The 16167-nt window shown below is 38.1% G+C and overlaps 1 protein-coding gene across 1 annotated transcript in view; it reads right to left on the bottom strand.

Annotated features, from left to right (window-relative positions):
- LOC126188974 (transcription initiation factor TFIID subunit 2) overlaps positions 1-16167 on the bottom strand; it is a 125320-nt gene that overhangs the window by 38268 nt on the left and 70885 nt on the right. Inside the window, exons 14-15 of the mRNA XM_049930751.1 lie at positions 14886-15097; positions 3101-3320 (exon numbers count right to left, since the gene is read on the bottom strand). Of these exons, the coding sequence (XP_049786708.1) occupies positions 3101-3320; positions 14886-15097 (432 nt within the window). The remainder of the gene's footprint in view (positions 1-3100; positions 3321-14885; positions 15098-16167) is intronic.

Here is a 16167-nt window from a genome sequence, read left to right as displayed (position 1 = left end):
CTTTGTATAATCTTGTGACACATGTTCCCCACAAAATAAGCTGTTTCAAGGCAAGATCTCTGAACTGACAATCAATAAATGTAGTATTCATTTTTGACTGTACTCATTATGGTATAACAATTCTTCCAATAAGATTTCCTGCACTTCTCATGAACAACAACAGTGGTGCAGTACACCAAAACAAGATATTTACTATCCTTTCCCATCTTAATCCTCTCAATAAATGTTGGTTTGCCTTTTTTTCCTTTGCTGTGTCATGTACAGACCGACCACAACACTTTCACCAGAATTAAACATTCAGACATCAAGCTGACTTTTACTGATAAACATAACTAAACACTGATGAGATGATGACTGATGCCTCCTCCACTGCCGTATTTGGCAGTGGTTAATAAGAGACCTGGTAGAAAGAATACGTTTTCAATAATGGAGCAACAAAATCCAGAGAATGATTGTAGTGATAAATAATTAAAGCAACAAGAGTGAACACTGGGAAAAAAATTGAATGTAAATCAAAAATTTGACAGTCACAAACCATGCAATTTCCATACAACTGATAATGGTGATATTTACTAAATAATTAAGTTTTTCAGTGCTTTCTCTGACTTTCTGAAAACACATTTTAATGCACTATAACTTTTCAACTAGAAATTTTTTCATTCAATTGGCCAATTCTCAGATACTGCACATTTTATGGTGATGAAAACAAGTGTTTATCAAAAGGCAAAAAACTCAATTCCTGATGTAGTATGGAAGGCAAGAAAGTAACAATGTTTCATGAAAGGGCATTACAGATACATTCACATTCAAATGTGGTGCTTATCTGTAGTAATGAGGATGAAATTAAATTAATCCTGTTCTAATTATTCAGTTGATCGATAATGCATGACGACTTCTGATTTCTACAAAAAATGGTTCAAATGGTTCTGAGCACTATGGGACTTAACATCTGAGGTCATCAGTCCCCTAGAACTTAGAACTACTTAAACCTAACTAACCTAAGAACATCACACACATCCATGCCCGAGGCAGGATTCGAACCTGCGACCGTAGTGGTCGCGTGGTTCCAGACTGAAGCGCCTAGAACTGCTCGGCCACACCGGCCGGCTTCTACCAAAAAGTACCGATTAGAAAAAGGGGGACAAAAGTGCCAATTAAATTTTTACAAGCTAGAGTTGAAATCATTAGGTCTACATGTTGGTGAAAGTTTGAAAAATTTGTGCAGTAGCCCAACCACTGTCCACCTTCATAATCTGTCATTGTTACAACATTCTTAACTTAATTTCATATTCAGTACTATTAATACATACCACATTTGAATATAACTGTTGCTATTCTGCACTTTCACTAAATCTTATAATTTTTGTCTGTCATTTCTACCACAGTACCTAATGTATATAATAGAGGGAAACATTCCACATGGGAAAAAATATATATAAAAAACAAAGATGCTGTGACTTACCAAACGAGAAAGCGTTGCTAGGTAGACAAAATAAAAAACACACAAACACACACACAAATTTCAAGCTTTCGCAACCCAAGGTTGCTTCACCAGGAAAGAGGGAAGGATGGGTTTTAAGGGAGAGGGTAAGGAGTCATTCCAATCCCGGGAGCGGAAAGACTTACCTTAGGAGGAAAAAAAGGACAGGTATACACTCGTAAACACACACATATCCATCTGCACATATACAGACACAGACAGAACATTACGGCCACTGCCCACCTGGTGGCATTGTGAGCACATGACACAGTAACAAAAGTACATAAGTGGATCAGACATGAACGGGTGATCATACAAACGAAGGCTGCAAATGGGACATCTATTGAGAAAATTGACTTTGACAAAGGATAGATAATTATTACACAAAGCCTGTGAACAAGTATCTCAAATATGGAGAGAGACAGAAGGGCAGTGGAACTACCACTAGGCGCTAAATAGGTGGACATCTATGACTCTTCACAGAATGTGTGATTCAGAGGCTTGTCTGTTCTGCAAAGTACGATAGATGGTGATTGTGGCATCTCTGCAAAAAGAGCACAATGCTCGTGCAAGCACAAGAGTTTCAGAACACATCGTTTATCATACATTATTGAAAATAGAGCTTCGCAGCACACCACCCGTACATGTTCGCATGTTGTCCCAATGACATCATCAATTACAACCACAGTGGGCACCGGACCATTAGGATTTGACAGTTGATCAATGTAAATGTGTCAGCTCTTTAGATAAATCACATTTTTGCAACACTAGGTAGATGGTTGTCTCGAAAAATGCCATCATCGAAGTGAATGGCAGCTCAAAATGTGCAGCATGCCATGGACACAGGCTGGTGGGAGCAGTATTATGCTATGGGAGAAGTTCTCCTGCACTTGCATGGGTCTTGTGGTAGCAATCGAAGACACGCTGACAGCTGCAAACCATCTGCATCCCTTCATGCTTGATGTCTTCCCCGACGGCAATGTAATCTTTCAGTAGTATAATCATCAGTGTCTCAGAGCCAGAAAACCACGCTACAGTCCACGCATTGACACCATAGCATGGAATAACTGCCAAGCCAGCAGGTATCGTGAAACATAGTAAAACTGCCCTCATTATCCCGTATTTAAGACATGTGGCATCCATCCATATCCATTTACATGCATACATAATAACAAAACTTCCAAACAGATTGCAATTCTAAACTACTTAACCAACAAAAATACTTTTAACAGCCACAGTTATCGATTGTTGGTTAGGTAAACATTGGGTAACATGTCACTTTATTGAAGTGGTATATTACATCACACTCTGCTCCCCTTTCCCAAACATCCACTGCTGCTACAGTTCACAGCCTATGTCTATCTGCCTGTAATGTGTCTTTGTCATATTACTTTCCTCAAAGAAATATGAGTTACACATTTTTTCTGCTGTAGCTACTGTTGTTCACCATTAATTTTATTGTATAACTATTTTGAAGTGTTGGATTCCATGCTACATGTAATAAATCTTATAACATTTGTTTCATAATTGTAATGATAAATATAAAGCATGCCTGGTTAGATATAAGAGAGAGCAATAAAAAAATATGATACATAAATAAAAAGAAAGTAGTTAGCTTACTTCATTAGTGTCCACAATCTCTCAACAAGTTCTTCCTTATCAAGCCTATGCCTATGAGCACGATCAAAGGGTGGATTCTCAGCTAACATCCTAACTAACTGATGGCGAACAGCAGGATCTGGGTCATTCTCAATCATGTCAAGAAGGAAGACTAGATCTTCCCATCGTCCATCAACACGAGTGAAGTCTACCAGAGCATCCAATGCAGCTAACCTCACATCTGTAAAACAAAAGAAAAAATTTTCATTTATGTCAAGAATAACTGTTTCTGTATAATTTGGAATAATATTTGTTCCACAGTTACAAAAGACTACACAAAATACCAGCCTTTTATTTTGTTGCCCATTGTCTGATTTCACACGTGATAAAGATTATCACAAGCCGATATAATATAATGGGTTCTATTACTCAAATATTCATCAAACCAATCACATATTTGTGAAGATGCTCCATATGATCATATCTTGATTACGACTTGAGAAAGTGGTACAGTGTTGAACACCTTTTGTAAGATGATGACGGTACCTGTTCAGCTGACTTTACTTTGTCAGCCATGTTGCGTATGAATAATGCAAGCTGTGTTTCACAGAAGTGGCTTTTCCTAAATCTGTTCTGATTCCTTGAGAGAAGTTTGTTTTTCTCCCCATGAACTTCATAATAGTTAAGCTTAGAATATGCTCTAGTATCCTACAACAGATGGTCTGTAATTCTGTGAATCCAGTCCTTATCCTTACTGAAACAGGAACAACCTGAGCTCTCCTCCAGTCACAATGGGCTATTTGCTGTGCAAGAGATTCTCAATAAAAATGAACTACAAAAGGAGCTAATTCTACAGCACATTCAATGTAAAATTCAACTGGAATTCTGTCAAGGCTTTTTCACTGTAAGTAGACTTTTGTTTCTCAACGTCGGGAGTGGTAACATCAGTATCTCCTATTTGTGAGTCTATGGTACTGCAGCACGCTCTTGGGTGAATACATTTCTAAACGCAGAATTTAACAGTCCAGTTTTCTGTCTGCTGTCTTCAGTTTAAAGACAGCACTGACCCACAACAGACTGAGTGGCTTTGTACAGACATCAAAAAAAGTTTTGCATCATCTTGGTTATGAGAGTTCCGGAACCTGTACAGAAAATTGGAATAGAGATCAACATAAACATCATTTCCACCATTTTTATTGCTCTTGAAAATCACACACTGCATGTTGTACCACCATATAGGGTGACCTTCAGAGGTGGTGGTCCAGATTGCTGTACACACCGGTACCTCTAATACCCAGTAGCATGTCCCCTTGCACTGATGCGTGCCTGTATTTGTCGTGGCATAATATCCACAAGTTCATCAAGGCACTGTTGGTCCAGATTGTCCCACTCCTCAACGGCGATTCGGTGTAAATCCCTCAGAGGAGTTGGTGGGTCACCTCATCCATAAACACCCCTTTCCAATCTATCCCTGGCATGTTCGATAGGGTTTGTGTCTGGAGATCAGGCTGGCCACCCCAGTTGAGCGATGTCGTTATCATGAAGGAAGTCATTCAGAAGATGTGCACAATGGGGGCACGAACTGTCGTCCATGAAGACAGATGCCTCGCCAATATGCTGCTGATATGGTTGCACTATCAGTCGGAGGATGGCATTCACATATTGCACAGCCGTTACAGTGCCTTCCACGACCACCAGCGGTATACGTCAGCCCCGCATAATGCCACCCCAAAGCAGCAGTGAACCTCCACCTGGCTACACTGGCTGGATAGTGTGTCTAAGGTGTTCAGCCTGACCGGGTTCCCTCCAAACGCATCTCCGACGATTGTCTGGTTGAAGGCATATGCAACACTCACCGCTGAAGAGAAAGTGATACACGTCCTGAGCGGTCCCTTCGGCATGTTGTTGGGCCCATCTGTATGACGCTGTATGGTGTCATGGTTGCAAAGGTGGACCTCGCCATGGATGTCGGGAGTGAAGCTGTGCATCATGCAGCCTATTGCGCACAATTTGAGTCATAACACAACATCCTGTGGCTGCACGAAAAGCATTATTCAACATGGTGACATTGCTGTCAGAGTTCCTCCAAGCCTTAATCTGTAGGTAGCTATCATCCACTGCAGTAGTAGCCCTTGGGCAGCCTGAGTGACAGTTCCTGTCTCTCTGTACCTCCTCCATGTCCAAACAACATCGCTTTGGTTCACTCCGAGACTCCTGGACATTTCCCTTGTTGAGAGCCCCTCCTGGCACGAAGTAACAATGCAGGCACGATCAAACTGCAGTATTGACCATCTGGGCATGGTTGAACTACAGACAACATGCCGTTCTCCTCCTTCCTGGTGAAATGAATGGAACTGATTGGCTGTCGGACCCCCTCTGTCTAATAGGCACTGCTCATGCATGGTTGTTTACATCTTTGGGCGGGTTTAGTGACGTCTCTGAACAGTTAAAGGGACTGTGTCTATGATGCAATATCCACAGTCAGCGTCTATCTTCAGGAGTTCTGGGAACCAGGATGATGCAAAACTTTTTTTGATATATCTATATGACCAGGACTTCCTAGGATTTTCTGATCGATCTTTCACTAGGATTTGACTGTGAAAACTAATGTAGGCTTTAACCAGGGTCCTGTCTATGCATATAGATGTCGCTATCAAATTTTCTGTATCAGTTTTCCTGCAATCTGCTTTTTAATGTGGCTGTAGCAGTCTCTGTTTTATCAACCTTCTGTGAGTGGTATCATTACCACTGGACTAGTAGAAAATGCGACACCCCTAGAACAGTGGAAAAGTGTCATTTAATCACTAATGGGACCTGCATTAGAAATCCACAACATCGTCAAAGTAAGACCTTTATTTTTCCATTTACTTGTATGTCATCTGCATGTTTCAATCAAAGCGTTACCTCACAGTTCTAACAATTTTAGATTACAGATTTGGATACAAAAATAGCATTTCTACCGATATTTGTGATCTACTTCTAAAGTTTCTAACATTTCTTCATTACTTCAGTTGTTCATTTCCAAACACTGAAATCACACTTGTGCAAATTATTGGTGTTTTCTGTACAATTTTTCTGCACGTGACTTTTTCCATTACAGACAGATGTCATTGATCTTGTTTCCTTAGCACATACAAATTTGACACTTCTTTTGCTGTTTTCATATGTCCAGTCGTACAGCTGCTTCTTTGTTCGATTGGTTTTCTTGTTCCTGTCCCAACCTATGTTGTTTCCCGTTCACGAGTTAATTCAGTAGCTGGAAAATGAATGCTTTTCTCTTCAGCTTATTTTTGGTTATTTGATTGTAGATGATCCCACATTTATTGTTGCCATGTCTAGAATACTGTATATAAGACATGCATCAGCCATCTTTTGCAAGCAAACATTGTTGAATATTTATGAACCATTTGATCAACAACATGCACACCACAATTTGTGGCGTTATAGAAGGTAACAATTTTTGTTTCTTCTTTCCTTCTCCATTCATTGGTACTTGAAAAGGTAGTGTGCTCAGAATAACATTCTTATTGCTCATCCCCGGTACACTGTTAGGGTGCACTCTGGTTCATCAGATTGTGGAAAATAAATCAGAACTGTTCTTCGTGCAGTTGGGGATTTCTTGGTGACTCTGGTACATCGTTTCCACTAATGACATTTTCTTCTGTTGACTTTTCTTGGTAAGCTGGAGGGATGTAAAAAAGTTGTCTGTGTATGTAGTAAGGATAATTTATCATTTTCTTTCACATAATATGATATCAAATGTACAGTTCGATTTTAGAAGTGGTTTAACAGCTGAAAATGCTATATTCTCTTTTCTCTGTGAGGTATTGGATTGATTAAACTAAAGATTTTGAATGCTATGCACCTTTTTTTTTTTATTTAACTAAGGCGTTTGATTGTGTTGATCACAAAATATTTCCCCAGAAGTTGGACGATTAGGGAATACAGGGAGTAGGACACAATTGGTTCACCTCTTACTTTAACACCACACGGCAAAAGGTCATTATCTGCAGTGATGAGAATGGCAACAATGGAGAGTCAGAGTGGGGCACAGCTGAATGGGGAGGGGAGGGGAGGGGTGGATGTTCCCAATGGATCAGTGCTGGTGCCACTCCTGTTCCTTATTTATATAAATGATATGCCCTCTAGTATTATAGGCGATTCTAAAATATTTATGTTTGCTGGGCACTATTTCAAATAGTGCAGTTCATGACATAAGTTCATAGCTTCTATAAAATAAACTAATGCTAAATCACAGAAAGACTCAGTTTTTACAGTTTCTGACCCACAATTCAACAAAACCCAACATTCTAATGTCACAGAATGGACAGATGAGTAATGAAACTGAGCAGTAAAAATTTCTAGGTGCTCAGATAGATAGTAAACTGCTGTGGAAAGCCCACATTCAGGATCTTGTTCAAAGACTTAAAGTTGCCATTTCTACTATTTGAATGGTAGATGAAGTAAGTGACAGTTTGACACAAAAAGTAGTCTACTTTGCTTATTTTCATTCACTTATGATGTATGGTATTATATTTTGGGGTAACTCTTCCCATTCTAAAGGGATATTTTTGGCTCAGAAACAGGTGGTTCGTGCAATAAGTGGTGTAACTTCGCGTACCTCTTGTCGACCCCCGTTCATTTGTCTTGGTATTCTGACATTGGCCTCTCAACGTATATATATTTTACTGTCATTTCTTGTTAACAATATCAGCTTATTCCAAAGAAATAGCAGCTTTCACTCAGTCAATACTAGGCAGAAATCCACTCTGCATTTGGAGCGCATTTCCTTGACTCTTGCGTAGAAAGATGTGCAGTATACTGCTGCATCAATTTTCAATAAATTACCGCAAGAATTCAAAAATCTTAGTCGTAATCCATGCATTTTCAAATCCAAACTGAAGAGTTTCCTCTTGGGTCACTCCTTCTACTCCACTGAGGAGTCCCTCGGAAAGTTAAGCTTATTATTCATTGTATTTACATAAACTTATGGCTTGTCTTTTTTTTTTTTTGGGTTCATAAACATTTTATTTTATCTGTTATTATTTTACGTTGTAATTTCATGTGCTGACATGTTCCATGACCTCAGAGATTTGCTCCTCTATTTGGTCACACACCCTTATCTCATATTTCAGAAATAAAAGTGAAGGGATGTTTTGAGTTCGGGATGATTTCTCATCAAAGAGTAGGAATCTGACAAGTTCACAGACTCTCTCTCTCTCTATTTTATGACATATGGTATTATATTTTGGGGTAACTCTTCCCATTCTCAAAGGATACTTTTGGCTCAGAAATAACTGGTATAAGTTCGCGAACCTCTTGTCGCCCCCTGTTCATTTGTCTTGGTATTCTGACACTGGCCTCTCAACACACACACACACACACACACACACACACACACACACACACACACACACACACACACACACCCTTGTCCCGTATTTCAGAAATAAAAGTGAAGGAGTGTTTTGAATTCAGGATGATTTCTCATCAAAGAGTAGGAATCTGAAAAGTTCACAGAATCTCTCTCTCCGCATTTTATCTCTGATAAAATGGGAATTCAAAGAATGCAATCAAAGGTCATCTAACGACCAGCAGTGGATTTAAAAATTTTGCGCCCCTCCTGGACACACCATATTATATGCGCCCTCCCCCCCTCCCCAGCCACCCAAAAAAAAAACATGGCTCAAATGGCTCAAATGGCTCTGAGCACTATGGGACTCAACTGCTGTGGTCATAAGTCCCCTAGAACTTAGAACTACTTAAACCTAACTAACCTAAGGACAGCACACAACACCCAGCCATCACGAGGCAGAGAAAATCCCTGACGCCGCCGGGAATCGAACCCGGGAACCCGGGCGCGGGAAGCGAGAACGCTACCGCACGACCACGAGATGCGGGCAAAAAAACATGTTTTAAATAATAACTATTACCTGATCACTTCACAATTGCTGTTTTGGGTGGGAGTGCTGTGAGCTGTTTCTGAACTCTGCTATTAGTCATTTTGAAGGATGCGTCAGCGGTCTAGCCGTGCTCAATCACTAAGTAATATGGTTCCTGAACTGTACTTGGTGTACAGTAGCGGATAAAACAAACTTAAAACTGCATTGTGTTAGCACATTCTTCTGTCGGAAGACAACAGAAATGAATGCAAGGAAAATAACTTTTCTTTTATGGCCTAAACATTCAGCAGAGAATGTAGGAGACAACGGATTTTTGTTATACATTAACTTTTAGTATGTTCTTTTACACAAAACTGTTGAAAACGAAAATAAATAAGTTGTGTTACAATCTAAAAATTGAAGCGAACATGTCATACATTAGAAATTAATACGTACTTTTACAGAGATGCGTACAAAATTAAAATTAAACTGTCATTTTACACTCTAATAACTTGAATGTGTAGCAGATAAAAAAAACACATTCGGTATTAATAGGTGAATCTATAAGAAAGCATAAGGAATGAAAATGAAATGGAGATTTCGGTGCGTGAACTAATAACTAAATACAGATGAACAACACAGAACTGGATTTGCTATTACATAATTTTACATACTAGGGTGGAAAAATCAAATTTGTTTTATAATCTAATAGTTAACGTGTAAAGCATTTGCATCTGTGTAGCTAGATGCTGCATAATAAGTGTACACAATACCTTTAATCCATATAACGGCTGAGCAGTTTTGTACTGCAGCTACTGCTCTCACTATAGCTCTTTCTAAAGGTATTAGCAAAGCTTTTACATATTTATCGACAGAACTGAACTACGTTATTTATTAACACTTTTTCATGTGAGCGTACTCTCCGATAATGTATATTTCTATGATAACTACACATTTCAGCAGACGCCAAGAACACACATCAGTTGTAATATACTACAGTATCAGTTTGACTTGACTGTAGAGAGCCGAGCGGCCTGAGTCATTTGAGTATTATTCAGTATTGTCGAATGCCTTCGGTCACGTCTGCATGTAAACGAGGTTTATCCCCACATTCTGTCATCGGCAATTGTAAAATAAACAGGTAATACATAGTTTGTAAATCCAATGAACGTGCTCTAAGTTATAACAAAAATCAAATTATAATCTTAAATTTTTAAAACAAATATGAATAAATAAACAAACTCACCAGTCAGCAAAGTTTGCGTCTGGCTTTAATGGCAGAAAATTCATTGATCATATCTTCATAGTTCAGGCAGTTATCAGTTAGGAGGTCGGCTTCAATGAGAAGAGTCGACAAAGCGTTCAATCTCTCCTCAGACACCGTAGAACGTAGGTATGATTTCATTCTTTTAAGACCCGAAAATGAGCATTCTGGTGAACAATTTGTAAGTGCCATACATAGAAATATTCTAAGAGCAATGTCAACATTTGGAAACACCGACTGTAACCTCCCTTTTTGTAAAAATTTACTCATTTTGACTGATGTATCAATAATATCAGAAGATTTCAAAAGTACCACAAAATGTACACTTTCACTAGGGAAGGAAGGCTCTAAATCTGTGTCATATAACACTTGGAGTTTGTTGCACATTCAGCAATATTGTCAGGTGAACTGTTCTTAAGGTTACCAAAAACTGTGAAGGAGTCCAACAGTGTTCTATATCTTTCCTTCCTCTCCACTAATTCAGCATACAAGTTGTAAAGTACTGGGAGAAATGTTTCGACTCTAAATTTTTCCCTTCCAGTCAGAAAAACTCTTCTTCATCGTCATGAAGTTTGCATTTTCGTGACCTTTTATAGGTGCATTCATAGTCTATATCAGCCACAATCTCCATGGATTTATTTTCATAATAGTCAAACATGCCACTAATAGATGCAGTACATCCTACAAGTGATTCATATAATTCATGCACTATTTTGGTATCAATATTCACACTTTGCAATTTCAGATTTACGCAATTAAATCTCTGGACTATGTCCTTCCAGACTGTCATCACGAATACTGTTTCTAGACTGCTGAGTTGATTCAATAAAGCTGAATCCTCATTTCGCACAATTGGTTTTTCAAACGTATTACTAGCAATATGTGTGAGGGCATTGATAACACCCTCCCAGTTTTCATACAGACTTACACACGTTTCCTCTCTTGCTGACGAATGTGTTTTTGATAAACTTTTTACCGTTTTGCTTCCTGGTTTGATGAAAGAAAGAAGTTTATCCCAGTGTTGTGTAGAAGCAGAGAAAAAATTATAAAGGTTTTGCAACTACACTGAAAAATGAACATGCTTCCTGACAACAGCTTACAGCACTAGTGCCGACTAAATTCAAAGAATGTGCTGCACAAGGCACAAAATGCGCTTTCGAGTTTTGTTCTTTAATGCGTGCCTGCAAACCAGTGTAGGTTCCTGACATTTTGCTTGCGTTGTCATATGATTGGCCTCTACACTCAGTAAAATCAATAGAATTTGTAGACCGGACAGCTAAGTTTTCGGATTTGTGTACCGAGTTTGGTAAAATCAGAAGGAAACGTTCAACAGATTCATTCACCATTCTCGTTCACATATCTTAATATGAAAGATACTGAAACTGATCAATATGTGAAATGTCTACAGTAGAATCTACTATTATAGAGAAATATTTGGCCTGTTTTATTTCACTTATGATAATTCTCTTTATTTGTTCAGAAAGAAGCTCTATTATTTCATCACAGAATGCTGAAGAAAGATAACTAGTATGTTCCTGCCCTGGATTTCCATATCGTTCAATGTGCTTTGTGAGAAAAGGATCAAACTCAGCTATAAGAGACATCATAAATTCACCATTATGTAATGAATGGAATCTTTCAATGTGTCCCCGTAGGGGAAGTCCACAACTTGTTAGCTTCTTCACTACCACAAACAACCTTTCCAACACACTGTGCTAGTACATTTTTTCTGTCTCAACATATGACTAGAAATGATTATCTAGTGTTCCAAGTGACTTTTTTCTTGTTACGAGTGATAACTCCGAATTTTTGCATTCAAGTGAATTCTCATTATGAGATAAGATATTAGAAATATTTTTCCAATCTGCAACACCATTAGTAGCAATTGTGGCCTTACCTCTGAACAATTTACATGGTGCACAAAAAACAGCACTGGTGCTACAGGAGTATACAAGAAAATCACACATAGTTGATTCACCATTTAAAAGTTTATGGTAAAATACATTTTTGTTCAAATATCTTGTAAAGAAAATGGGAGTCCCTTTTTGGGCTTCTGTTTCCCGCGTTGCCGGAATTTTAGCCAGGACGCAAATATGTTTTGAATATTCTTGACGTTGTCTTTCTAATTTAAAAAGCAAATAACTTTTGCAGTTTCTTGCAGTGAGGTGTGCTGGATCAACTCTTATCCCACTTATTCTTATAACATTTTAGAGGTTTCTGTCGGCAGAGACGACAGACTACAAAGTTTACGTAGTCTTGTTGGCAGTTGATGCAATATGTTCTCATTTGTGTGAACACTGCTGTTATGTCTACATGCAAATGCACCTTTTGTTCCAACATAAAATAAAAATAACCTTTCCTTGAAGAAAAAAGCTTAGTTTAGAAGTTTAATATAAAATTTGCAATGCCATGTACTATTTGATTGCACAGAGTGGGAACTTCGATATCGTGCAGGCTGCAGCACAGTAAATGAGACAAACGAAAGTTGGTTTCTTCTTCTTTTTTCACCAAAACAAGTAACTAAGTAAATAAATAAATAAATTTTTAAACTGTTGTGAAGTGTATTTCACACATTATTAGATATTCTGCTTATGTTCTTTTCGTACAAACATGTATTTAAAAATGTAAAACATTCCCAGTATCAACACGTTTTGTTAAATGGGTGTATTAAATCAAAGCTCAGATATTGAAGACCACAGAGCTTTCAAATTAATTACAGTAATGGAGGGTTGACTTGATACTTCCCCATAATTCCTACAAGAAATTTAAGTAAAATCTGGTTTTACATACTGAGGCCCGCACATGTTTCAGTATTCAAGAAACTCCTGATTAGTTTATCACAGCTTTTGAGGGGTCCTGGTATTTTCACAGGGAAAATATGGTGGGGTTAAGCAGAAGCCGACATTCTCAAAATAATAATGTTTGAAACATTGTATTGTAGATTGCTGTCCTGACAGCTTACTTCAAAATATTTTGAACAATCACGAAGATAACACCAGACAGAAACCCAATCTTAAAATTCCATTCAGTCACCAAGTAACCTAGGTATATTTCCAAGCTTGTATTGTCGAATTTTGTTCTTAAGGTTTATTTAAACTAGCAAGTTGTTTAACAATATTAAAAATTTTTGTCATTTGTAAGCACAGTCATTTTAAAACATAAAAGGTTAAAATGAGTACGGAGCTCAAAATGCTGCCCCCTTAAGGTGCCGCCCCTAGGACCGTGCCTAGTGGGCCTACATATAAATCTGCCACTGCTAACAACATACCTTTAGCACAAAAACCACCTCTGGCTTACATGATACCAATCGCTATCTCCAATTCCTCCAATGATAAGTGATACTTTTTATTTCATTATGAGCATTTGATTCTGTCTGTTTCTTTATGATACAAAGCATTGGTTCATCAAAAAGAAGTTGGAAAATACTCATGTCGGATTCATCCATGCAGTGGAAGACATATGCAGTGAGCCATCCTCTTTCCTTCAAAAAATTCAAAGCAGCCCTTTTCCAGGCAATGGTACATGTTAGCAACCTTCACCTCGATTCCATCTCTCTGCCATGTTCACTGCTGCACAAGTTGATGCCTGAGAATGTTCTGGAAAGAACTGAGATGGGGAGACACCTACTGATGGTATACCTTCTCCTTAGTCTTGCTACTTTCATCATCAATTGATTCTGGCAGATAATCACCACCTGAATCTAGCAACACACTTTTTGATTCAATATCCAAGTTCTTTGGAATGCACTGACGAAACATGATTGAAAATGTCTGTTACAGGCCAAAAAACACTATCTAACCAATGAGGAGAGAAACTACAGGAACATATTAGAAACAATTGAAAAGTTACATCACAATGTCCAGCATAGAACTTTTCTGACAATAAACCTAACATCATTCAGGACAACAACTAATGATCAAAGCAAAATGCAATGCAAGAACCTTTGGAATTATGAGAACTAAATTATTCTAAACATGAAGTGCACCAGAGGTGAACTGACCCCTCATGCTGTTCTAGATATTCTTCATGAAATTTCCATGAAATCAAGATATTTCAGCAAATTTTAGTACACTATTGTCAAAAGCAGAAGAAATGAGGAAAAGTCATTATGTCTGCTGGAAAAAAAAGTTAAATAAATAATTCATTGTTGTGGAAATAAAAGTTGAAAGATGTCTTTTGGCCTTTTCACTGTTCTGATGTTAAACCAATGTGGTTTTTTTCCATTTTTTATTACTTTACTTTTACATACTTATCATGGCCACAGTTTATACACATTTATTCTGCATTTGGAAAATCCAGGATAGAATAATGACAATATTATGAAAAGGACGGATTGCTGTTTACTATATAGAACAGATGCTGAATCACAGGCAGGTGCAACAAAAAGACTGCTATAGAGTTAGGTTTTAGGTCAAAAGGCCATCTTCTCAATTAGAAACACACATTCACACGACCATAACTCACACATACATGACAACTGTCTCTGGTCACTGAGGCTGGACCAGTCACCAGAGACAATGGTCATATGTGTATGAGTTGTGCTTATGTGAATGTGATCCCTTGCTCATCTTCTATAATAAATATCTGTTCCTTTATGTACACTGTCCTTTTGTTACTCTTAATTATTTTTAATTTTTTGTTTTGTTTTTGTGGTACTTACCAATAAACTGACCATATGCAGCATAGCTTCGAAAGAGTGAGGGATTACTGGGCAGATGTCCAAATTTTTGCAGTTTTCTAATAGCACGAAGGCAGGCAACTGTCACAGTATATTTATAACATGGCAGAAGTTTCTCAAGATTCAAACATCTTGTAACCTCCTCCAAAACAAGTTTAGTATCTGAAGAAAGTGAATCAGCTGTAATTGGAGCTCTGTAAAAATATTTGTAAGATTTTAGTGCAACTATGGTGCAGACCTGAATTCTAAAACTACACTTAAATATGGTAAAATCAGTAATGAGTATGATTAATGAAGTCTTATTCCAAAGTATGCAAAGAGCAACTACTACAAATGGACATGTGTATATCCTATCAGATCTCCTTCACACATAAGACAAGTCAAGGGTGAAGGGTGAGATGCTTCATGATAGGAAAAAAGACAAGGTAAGGAAGAAATTGGAAACATGAACATCAGGAGAGAAAGAGTCCACCCCCTATAGCTGAGTGGTCAGCATGACAGAATGTCAATCCTAAGGGCCTGGATTCAATTCCCAGCTCGGTCAGAGATTTTCTCCGCTCAGGGATTGGGTGTTGTGTTGTCCTAATCAACATCATTTCATCCCCATCAACGCGCAAGTCACCAAAGTGGCATCAAATCAAAAGACTTGCACCTGGCGAACGGTCTACCCAATGGGAGGCCCTAGTCACACAGCGACAGGAGAGAAATAGGTTTTTACAAGCTGCAGAACATAATGGAATATTCGATAAGCTGAAATGCCATATCATTGCCCATTACTATAAGATATTAACTGTGTATTGTTTGGTATACTGTGATATTTCAACTACTAGCCTGTGTATTTTTCACAAAAATATACCTAATCTACTGTTGCTATCTATATGCTTCTGTAGCCAGCGCTTACCAAAGGAGGAAATTCAAAAGGTTAAGGTTTAACATGTCCTTAATGATGAGGTCATTAAAGATGAAACACAGGCTTAAATTGGGGAAGGATGGTGAAGGAAATTTGCTGCCTCCTTTTCAAAGAAACCTTCTTGACATTTGCCTAAAGTAATTTATGCCTAAACTAATTTAGGGAACATAGAAAATCTAAATCTGGATGGTCAGAGAGGGATCTGCACTGCCTTCCTCCATCATCACTGCGTAACCTTGCCTGATCTATGATCTGCAGATGAAATGTGCTTTTTGTTGTGTCCCCCTCTCACTGTACAATTTCCCATCTAGTGGTAAAAAAAACTTAATTCCAAAATACTGAGAAAACATTGTA

The sequence above is a fragment of the Schistocerca cancellata genome, chromosome 1 (genome assembly GCF_023864275.1).
Source record: "Schistocerca cancellata isolate TAMUIC-IGC-003103 chromosome 1, iqSchCanc2.1, whole genome shotgun sequence".
NCBI lineage: Eukaryota > Metazoa > Arthropoda > Insecta > Orthoptera > Acrididae > Schistocerca > Schistocerca cancellata.
This window is presented reverse-complemented; position numbering and strand designations above follow the sequence as displayed.